Raw genomic sequence first — 10,863 nt, forward strand, 5'->3', positions numbered from 1 at the left:
CTCCGCCTAGAGAGGTCCACTAGCGTATTCTCCGCCTAGATAGGTCCACCAGGGTCTTCTCAGCCTAGATAGGTCCACTAGCTTCTTCTCCGCCTAGATAGGTGTGCTAGCGTCTTCTCCGCCTAGATAGGTCCACTAGCGTCTTCTCCGCCTAGATAGGTCCACTAGCGTCTTCTCTGCCTAGATAGGTCCACTAGTGTCTTCTCCACCTAGATAGGTCCACTAGCGTCTTCTCCGCCTAGATAGGTCCACTAGCGTCTTCTCCGCCTAGATAGGTCCGCTAGCGTCTTCTCTGCCTAGATAGGTCCACTAGCGTCTTCTCCGCCTAGATAGGTCCGCTAGCGTCTTCTCTGCCTAGATAGGTCCACTAGCGTCTTCTCCGCCTAGAGAGGTCCACTAGCGTCTTCTCCGCCTAGAGAGGTCCACTAGCGTCTTCTCCGCCTAGAGAGGTCCACTAGCGTCTTGTCCACCATTTTCTTGATTGTATCAAGCCATCGGGTTGCTGGTCTTCCTCTTTGCCTTTTTCTTTCTGTTCATTGACTACGTTACTAAATGTGCGCTAACCATCAGAGGATGTTTCCATTGTACCAGTGTATGCACTCTATACCACGCCGTTGTGCATGCATATACACATATTTACTTACCTTTTCCAGCGGTGTATTAATCATTTGAGCCACCTTTACATATTTTTACCTTGTATGTGTTCTTTTCCATCTCTTTTGTGTCTTCACCACTGATCTAATTATACATATTTTATTATTTTTTGGATGTTGTCATTTTTATATACTGTATATGAAATGTAAACAAAATGTGATATTTATTATACATATTTCTTTATCTTATTTGGGACTCATACACTCCATATTTTGTAGGTTCTATACATTTAGGAGTTCCATATACGTGATTATGGCATCTGTTTTTGTTAGTAGCGGTAGGAGGCCTCAATCCTTCTACATTTGGAAGTTTATAAGGATAAATCCAAAGTGGTGGGATCACTAAAGATCAGAACTCACCCAACAATTAGGTGCTGCCTAATACAAAACAGAGAACCAATTCTTAGATTTGTCATGACATGGAAGTAATATCCTAACTGTATGAAGGAAGGACGAATAGATCAGCAATTATTCGATATACACTTTACATTGGTTGGTGTAAAATTGTCTTAAAATTACTGACAATTGACTGTCGACCGTAGCTCTTTATGGGCAGAAATCAGGTAGCGTATACCCAGCTACACACTATAAACTGCAGGCTACCATACCATACCATGCCGGAGTTTTCCATTTTTTTATAACCATCTCGTCAACATAGGCTGGACCATTCCTTTCTTCTGACTCCACTAGCCAGGTCCATTTTTCGATTTCCAACCACAATAAATCCTGGTTGTGTGATAGATATTGTATTTTTGGTTTATAATATGCACCTCAAAGAAGTGAAAAAAAAAAAAAAGGTAAAAAAAGGGCTCCATCCCACAATACGATGGTGTCATACCGGGAGCGGGCAGCAGTGATGGTGGATCTGGGTCACAGGAGGCGGAATGCCGGAGCTGCAGGCCGAGGGCACTATGCTGTGCTGGAGCTGCAGGCCGAGGGCACTATGCTGTGCTGGAGCTGCAGGCAGAGGGCACTATGCTGTGCTGGAGCTGCAGGCCGAGGGCACTATGCTGTGCTGGAGCTGCAGGCCGAGGGCACTATGCTGTGCTGGAGCTGCAGGCCGAGGGCACTATGCTGTGCTGGAGCTGCAGGCCGAGGGCACTATGCTGTGCTGGAGCTGCAGGCCGAGGGCACTATGCTGTGCTGGAGCTGCAGGCCGAGGGCACTATGCTGTGCTGGAGCTGCAGGCCGAGGGCACTATGCTGTGCTGGGGCTGCAGGCGTCATCCTGAAAATGTCGGCGATGCGCAGATGGAGCTCTCGGCTCAAGAGCTCATATGCGCATGCACTGCCTTCGGCCCATTGATCTCCCAGCAGTGGACTGAAAAATTGCGCCCGGAGGTGGCGCGTGAGCCAAGAGCTCTATCTGCGCATGCCCCGACTCCATGCGGCATTATTTTCAAATCCGCAACAGCAACATTTTCAGGAAGGCGCCTGCAGCCCCCAGCACATCACCTTTAGCTCCTGCACAGCATTCACAGCCCCAAAACAGCACCCACGAGCACAGAAAAGCGCAGCACAGCCCCAGCACAGCACCTGCAGCCCCAGCACAGCACCCTCAAGCATAGCAAAGCCCCATCGGCCCGCAGCTCCAGCACAGTACTCGCGGCATTGCTCCTGCGACCACTCTCCGCCATCCCAGATAAGCAACATTCGGATTATAAGACGTACCCCTCATTTTCCTCCCAAATTTTTGGGAGGAAAAGTGCGTATTATAATCTGAAAAATATGGTACTTCCAAAATATGTCTGCACTACTAGTCACTATTTTAATTTTTGTGGCCCCCGAACTCAACCAATAACGAGACCAGAGTTTTGAAATGACCCGTTAAAATGACGCAGTGGCCACATATAGTGTAGGGATGTACTGAGCCGTCCCCGGCAGTTACACACAGTGAATGGAGTGGAGTCGTGAATACACATCTGGAATACAACTGACTATTATGTCCTGTGCTAATTTTGAGGTGCCGACTTCTCTTGAGGGCAATATCTCACATATGGTGGAGGATGCGGGCAGCAGACTGAGACGGGTATTATCCTTTAGTAACAGGTCTCTCTTCCCCCATACACATAGGTTTTAAAAAACCTAGAGAGAGGCAGTAAGATAGAGTAGGACCCTGTATCAATGAGATCGCCGTGACGTGGCTACTGGGCAGGTATGAAAATGGCCATTTTGATATGATACAGGTATTCACTGACTGAAGACACTTAGAAATAGGGCCTGGAAGAAAGATATGGCTCCACTTTGAATAATCTGGGTCTTGGATTGTTCAATTAAGAGTGAGGCAGTCAAATGACTTTAGATGCTAGCATTTCTTCTGCGCTGTTGTCTGTCAAGAGAGGAAGAAGAGGGTTGCATTGACAATCCAACACAATGGGCAGCACTTTGAACACATTTTATCAGTGGTCATAAAATTGTAAATAACTAGTGAACGAATAATGTTATGATAAAACCAAGCACACCATTGTTTTTCTTGTGAAATTCTCAATAAGTTTGATGTGTTATATGTTCCTCTTCCCATTGGAAAAAATAAAGTTGGATCCAAAATGGCCGACTTCAAAATGGCCACTCATCTTGAAAAGTTTCCCCCCTCCCATATACTAATGAGCCACAAACAGGAAGTTGATATCACCAACCATTCCCATTTTATTTGGGTGTATCCGTATAAATGGCCAACCCTGTTATATTACTCAATAATAGCAGAGTTCCAGTCCCGCTCCCCTCCGCCCCGTCCACCTCTCATCTCTAGATATGTAAGCCCTTCACAATAATAGATCAATAATCAATGTGCGTTCCCAGAAAATCTTTCTAATGCTTCTGTATCCACCTTTTCCACAACTCTTATTTATATACTTAATGCATTTTTTTTTTAGCTACATATCAAGGTTAGGAAACAAGACAAAACAATTCGTAGTCAGGGTCCCCTATAATATGAAAATAGTGGTCTATTCCTCAGCGCTGCAAGTGGGAACAGTCCACTGTACACATACAACTAGGGATTCTGACTACGATAGAAAACAATAATAATTTTTATCTATTTTTTTTAGTAATTCTATACTTACGAAGGTTTGGTGACAGTATAGGGCAGGTTTTTAAGTCCACTTCTTTCTGGGAAGTCTGTTCCACGAGAGGTGGCTGGCTATTGTACTCTGTTTTCTTCACTGAGGTCGGACACTTCCAGAAGTTTTCCACCGGGGTTCTGTATTTGGGGGTGTAGCGTGTGCTGTCCTTCATGTAGAAGCTGGCCCAACCAACAATCGTTAAACACACCGCAATAAAAAGCAGGAACCGCATCTGGCACAAGAGGTTTCCGATGATGCCGGTGATTCCCATTACTACAACTTCTTCTCAGGACCAAAAGGTGCCAAAAGCAAACACAGACCGGAGATCAGCGGTGACTTCTTCAGGTCATCTCATCGATCTTTTGCGTGGAACGTCCATCTCTTGAAAGGCCGACTGGAGCGATTCACATCCCAAAGTCGTCACCCGGAGAGTCCGACCTGCAGATATAGAGGGGAATAAATATAGGTTAACCAAACAGAAATCAGAGGAGTTGCCCAGAGTCTGAGCCCTGCCAACCAATAAGACAGGGAAAATCCCTTTAAGGTGGCCCTACATAGTGGACAATTTCCATGAATGCAAATATTTAGCTTAGTTATTGTCCAAGAGGACAATCACTTTCCATGGTAGATCTTCCCGATAGATTTTAGTTCAACGTAATCTGTAAAATCTCTTATCTAGACGTTGCGTTCATTATTTACAAAAACTTTCACTTAACCGGCGACTAACAATGAAGCTCACAGTGTATTGGAAAGCCGGAATAGATGTACAGCTGGTATAAGCTATACATTACACAAGAGTGTAGAACAAAATGTATACAGGCGGTAACTCAGGATCACAGTGACTGCATGAGCAGAATAGCGAGCACAGCTCTGGAGTATAATACAGGAGATAACTCAAGATCAGTAATGTAATGTATGTACACAGTGACTGCACCAGCAGAATACTGAGTGCAGCTCTGGAGTATAATACAGGAGGTAACTCAGGATCAGTAATGTAATGTATGTGCACAGTGACTGCATGAGCAGAATAGCGAGCACAGCTCTGGAGTATAATACAGGAGGTAACTCAGGATCAGTAATGTAATGTATGTACACAGTGACTGCACCAACAGAATAGTGAGTGCAGCTCTGGAGTATAATACAGGAGGTAACTCAGGATCAGTAATGTAATGTATGTACACAGTGACTGCGCCAGCAGAATAGTGAGTGCAGCTCTGGGGTATAATACAGGCGGTAACTCAGGATCAGTAATGTAATGTATGTACACAGTGACTGCACCAGCAAAATAGTGAGTGCAGCTCTGGAGTACAATACAGGATGCAACTCAAGATCAGTAATGTAATGTATATACACAGTGACTGCACCAGCAGAATAGTGAGTGCAGCTCTGGAGTATAATACAGGAGGTAACTCAGGATCAGTAATGTATGTACACAGTGACTGCACCAGCAGAATAGTGAGTGCAGCTCTGGAGTATAATACAGGAGGTAACTCAGGATCAGTAATGTAATGTATGTACACAGTGACTGCACCAGCAGAATAGAGAGTGCAGCTCTGGAGTATAATACAGGAGGTAACTCAGGATCAGTAATGTAATGTATGCACACAGTGACTGCACCAGCAGAATAGAGAGTGCAGCTCTGGAGTATAATACAGGAGGTAACTCAGGATCAGTAATGTAATGTATGCACACAGTGACTGCACCAGCAGAATAGTGAGTGCAGCTCTGGAGTATAATACAGGAGGTAACTCAGGATCAGTAATGTAATGTATGTACACAGCGACTGCACCAGCAGAATAGTGAGTGCACCTCTGGAGTATAATACAGGATGCAACTCAAGATCAGTAATGTAATGTATATACACAGTGCACCAGGAAGATAGTATATATATATATATATATATATATATATATATATATATATATATATATATATATATATAAAATGGGTGCCCTGAACAAAAATAAGCACACTGTGTCCTAAATATAAAAGAAGTACACATGTTGCCCCCCTGACTATAAAAGAAATATAATTGTATAATTGTGCTCTCTGGCTTTGGAATAAAGCTCCTTACTTGGGACCCTCTGAGCGTCTCTTGGTTCTCCCTGCGCCCCCTGAATGGTGTTGGTGATACAATGTGCTTTTTTACATAATCCTCCCTTTATCGCGTTGCAGTAGGACATCATCAGGAGCTGCGCACATGGACTGAATTCAGGAGGATACACCCAGTGACATCGTTCAGCCTCAATTATTGTTCCCAGGACATTATATTTCTCACGCCCCCGGCCCCAGCAATAACCACGGTGGAGGAGTTGTTTCTCTTCAGGCTGTCAGATAACTGCTCCTTCACCCCAATTCCACTGCCACCCTCCGTTACTCTCCACTCTTTTGAGGTGCACTCTGTCCGCATCTACTCCTCCTCTAAGCTCCAACTGGCTGTCATTTACTGCCCCCCCCACCCCCAGGGCCAGCCACCACCTTTCTTCACCACGTCACCACATGGCTACTTCATTTCTTTCCACCGACATCCCCATCATCATCATGGGTGACTTCAACATCCCCTTTGACACTTCCCGCTCAGATATATCTTTAAACTTTTAACACTTACTTCCTCCTTCAGTCTCACTCAATGGTCTTCCGTAACCAGCCACAAAGATGGCCACACGCTGGACCTTTGCCTTCACCAGCCTCAATTACCTAACTAAACTCTCAAACTCACCTCTCCCCCTGTCTGACCACAATTTACTCACATTCTCTTCCGTCTCCTCTCCAAGTACACAACCCCCACTCCAACAACTTACACACCCTCGGAGAAATCTGAAACACCTTGATTTTCACTCACTTTCTCAGCCCCTTCTCCCTCTTGCAGACATTGCTTCCTTACACGACACAAATGCAGCTGCCACTTTATATAAAACCACAATAACTACAGCTCTTGAATTGGAAGCATACCAAAATCCGCACAAATCAATAGGCAACCCTGGCACATCAGCCTGACTAAAAAATTGAAGTGCGCTTCCAGGGTTGCTGAGTGTATGTGATAAAGGGCTCAGTTGAGTGAGAGCACTTCCATCTCCAAACAGTCCCTCACAAATTTCAAGGCCACACTCACTGCTGCAAAACAAACCTACTTCTCATCCCTCATATCCTCCTTCTCTCATAACAATAAACAACTAGTCAACAATTTCAATTCTCTCCTCTGACCCTAGCACCTCCTCCCTCTCCTCACATCTCAGCTGAAGACTCTTTCTTCAAGCAGAAGATTGATAACATCAGAGTAAGCTTTGGCCCACAATCACCACAGCCCCTCATCATAGCTACTCAGCCTTCTTCCTCCAAAACCAGCTTCTCCAATATGACAAAGATCAACTCTCCTCTCTCCAAATCACATCTCACATCTGTGCACTTGACCGCATCCCGTCCCGCCTCATCCCCAACCTCCTCTCAGTCTTCGTCCCGACCCTAACCTGTCTCTTCAACCTATCACTAACAACTGGTGTCTTCTCCTCCTGTTTGAAACATGCCTCCATTACACCCATCCTCAAAAAGTTCTCCCTTGACTCATCTTCTGTATCTAGCTATCGCCCCATATCACTTCTCCCCAATACCTCAAAACTACTGGAACAGCATGTCCATCTTGAACTGTCCTCATACCTCTCCACCTACTCCCTCTTTGACTGGCTACAATCTGGCTGCCAACCGCATCACTCCACTGAAACTGCCCTAACTTAAGTCACCAATGACCAGCTAACCTCCAAAGCCAAGAGACACAACTTTGTCCACCTCCACCTGGACCTGTCCTCCTCCTTCGACACAGTGGACCATTCCCTCCTACTACAGATTCTCTCACCTCTTGGCATCACACACCTGGCCCTATCTTGGATTTTTTCATACCTACCCAACTGAATATTCAGCATCTCCCACTTGCACACCAACTCCTCATCTCGCCCCTATCTGTCAGTGTCTACCAAGGTTCAGTTCTTCTCCGTCTACACCTTTGGCCTGGGACAGCTCATAAAGTCCTATAGAATCTCTACGCTGATGATACACAGATCTACCTCTTTGGACCTGATGTTACTAATCAGAATCCCACAATGTCTCTCTGCTATTTCATCCTGTTTCTCTGCTCCATTTCTAAAATTTAACACGGGCAAAACGTAATTCATCATCTCTCCTCCTCCTCACTCAACTTCTCCAAAAAACATATCCATCAAAGTCAATGGCTGCTCACTCTCCCCAGTCCCGTATGCTCACTGCCTCGGGGGAACCTACAACTCTGCTTCCTCCCTTCAAGCAACACATCCAAGCCCTCTCCACCTTCTGCTGACTCCAACTCAAAAATATTTCCTGGATCCGAACATTCTTTAACCAAGAATCAGCCAAAACACTAGTGCATGCCCTCATCATCTCCCGCCTGGACTTCTGCAACCTCCTGCTCTGTGGCCTTCCTTGTAAAACGCTCACACCTCTACAATCTATTCTAAACTCTGCTGCCTGAATAATCCACCTCTCCCCTCGCTACTCCCCGGCCTCACCACTCTGCCAAACCCTTCTCTGGCTTCCCATTGCGCAAGACTCCAGTTAAATACCCTAACCATGACATACAAAGCCATCCACAACCTGTCTCCTCCATACATCTGTGACCTAGTCTCCCGGTTCCTACCTACACGCAACCTCCGATCCTCACAAGTAGGGATGAGCAAACCCAAACTGTAAAGTTCGGTGTCCGTACCGAACACCTTGTGTTCAGTGATGAACAGAGACTTTTGACTGGGTGTCCGGTTCCTTTGCGGGTTTGTCACCCAAATAAAGCTTGTTGAAAGATTGCTGAGCAGCCAATCAACACGCTTTTAGGCTGTGGGCACTTCCAGAGCCATCGTAATCATGCCAAGTATTGTAAAAAAAAAGAAAAAATACAAAGGGAGGAATCAAAATGGTTAAACCAGGACATACTTACCTGTCTCCGCGGCGCGGCTTTAACATTGTTTCCGGGTCCACTCATTACATCTCTTACATATTCACTGCTTTCCCCGCCCATTATCTGTGACAGCGACTATGATTGGCTGCAGCCAGACTGCTGGCATCTCTGATTGGTTGCCCTCACAGAGGCCGTCTGTCTGCCTGAATAAAGTGTAAAAAATAAATAAATAAAAAATATGACACAGTGTGCTTTTTATATGGATACCCAGAGCAGATAAAGCATACGGCTACAGGCTGCAGTCCCCAGCTGTGCATCAAAATAAGAGGGACCCCCATGCGGCTTTTTTTAAATTATTTAAATAAATAGTTTAAAAAAAAAAAAAAAAAAAGGAGTGCAATCCCCCCATGGTGATACTCAGCCAAGATAAAGCCGACAACTGGGGGCTGGGTATTCTCAGCCTGGGAATGCCCATGGTTATTGGGCCTCCTCAGCCTAAAAATAGCAGTCCACAGCTGCCCAAAATTGTCACATCCATTAGATGCGACAATGCCAGCGATTTACCCGGCTAATCCCGTCTAAAAAGACTCATCTCCATGTTTTTCTCACTATCTGACATGAAATCAGAATAAACCTTCCTCATTTTAGGTCAACTACGAACCAACATTATTTCTATTTGCCAAATGCCAGAATAATGAGAGAGAGGATGTTTTCAGTCATTTTTATTCCTTTCTGCAAAGTCAAATGTTTCCATACACTAAAGGGGGCTTTACACGCAGCGATATCGCTAGCATACCCGCCCCTGTCGTTTGTGCTTCACGGGCAAATCGCTACCCGTGGCACACAATATCGATAGGAGCCGTAACACGGACTTACCTGCCTAGCGACGTCGCTGTGGCCGGCGAACCGCCTCCTTTCTAAGGGGGCGGTTTGTGCGGTGTCACAGCAGCGTCACTAAGCGGCCGCCCAATAGAAGCGGAGGGGTGGAGATGAGCGGAACGTAACATCCTGCTCACCGCCTTCCTTCCTCATTCCCGGCGGCCGCAGGTAAGCTGTAGTTCGTCATTCCCGAGGGGTCACACGTAGCGATGTGTGCTGCCTCGGGAACGACGAACAACCTGGGTCCTCAACAATCAACGATTTTGAAATGAACGACGTGTCAACGATGGACGATTTGGTGAGTATTTTACATAGTTAACAGACGCTCGTTGGTGTCACACGCAACAACGTCGCTAATGATGTCGGATGTGCGTCACGGAATCTGTGACCCCGGCGATATATCGTTAGATACGTCGTTGCATGTAACGGGGCCTTAAGAGTACTGTGCCTTTAAACAATATGGGACAGCCCATATGATGATGTCATGTCATTGAAGCTTGTGATAGGTTTATTGGCAACATCTGAGTTAATTAGAGACAGTCCTGTGCTTTGATCAGACATGTGCATATTAACCCAAGAACAAAAGCAAAAGACCTTGTGAAGATGCTGGCGGAAGCTGGTAAGATTGTGTCATTATCCCACAGTGACACGAGTACTGTATCAACATGGGCTGAAAGGCCACTCTGCCAGGAAGAAGCCATTACGCCAAGAGAAACAGAAAAAAAAACAAATTAATGTTTACAAGTACACACAGGAACAAAGACCTTAACTTTTGGAGACATGTCCTGTGGTCTGACGAAACTAAAATTGAACTGTTTGGCCATAATGACCATCGTTACATTTGGAAGAAGAAGGGGAGAAGCTTTGAGGCCTAAGGACATCATCCCAACTGTGACACACGGGGGCGGCAGCATCATATTGTGGGGTTGTTTTGCTGCAGGAGGGACTGGTGCACTTCACAAAATAGATGGAGTCATGAGGAAAGAAGATTATGTGGCAATACTGAAGAACATGTGAAGACATCAGCCAGGAACTTAAACTTGGGCAGAAATGGGTTTCCCAAATGTACCATGACCCAAAACATACCGCTAAACTGGTTACAAAGTGGCTTAAGGATAACAAAGTCAATGTTTTGGAGTGGCCATCACAAAGCCCTGATCTCAAATCCTATTGAAAATGTATGGGCAAAGCTGAAAAGGCCGGAGCAAGCGGCGACCTCCAAACATGGCTCAGCTACACCAGATCTGTCAGGAGGAATCGGCCCAAATTCCACCAACTATTGTGACAAGCTTGTAGAAGGATCCAAAGGTTCATCCAAGTCACACAGTGTAAGGGCAATGCCACCAAATACT

The 10,863-nt window shown here is 45.6% G+C and overlaps 1 protein-coding gene across 3 annotated transcripts in view; it reads right to left on the reverse strand.

Annotated features, from left to right (window-relative positions):
- Positions 1–10,863, reverse strand: part of LOC142290860 (beta-1,4-galactosyltransferase 4-like) — a 107,510-nt gene that overhangs the window by 39,793 nt on the left and 56,854 nt on the right. For all 3 annotated transcript variants that reach the window (XM_075334904.1, XM_075334906.1, XM_075334905.1), the window contains one exon: positions 3,715–4,152. In XM_075334904.1, coding sequence (XP_075191019.1) covers positions 3,715–3,985 — 271 coding nt within the window. In that variant the 5' untranslated portion in view covers positions 3,986–4,152. The remainder of the gene's footprint in view (positions 1–3,714; positions 4,153–10,863) is intronic.

This window comes from Anomaloglossus baeobatrachus, chromosome 2 (assembly GCF_048569485.1).
Source record: "Anomaloglossus baeobatrachus isolate aAnoBae1 chromosome 2, aAnoBae1.hap1, whole genome shotgun sequence".
Taxonomy (NCBI): domain Eukaryota; kingdom Metazoa; phylum Chordata; class Amphibia; order Anura; family Aromobatidae; genus Anomaloglossus; species Anomaloglossus baeobatrachus.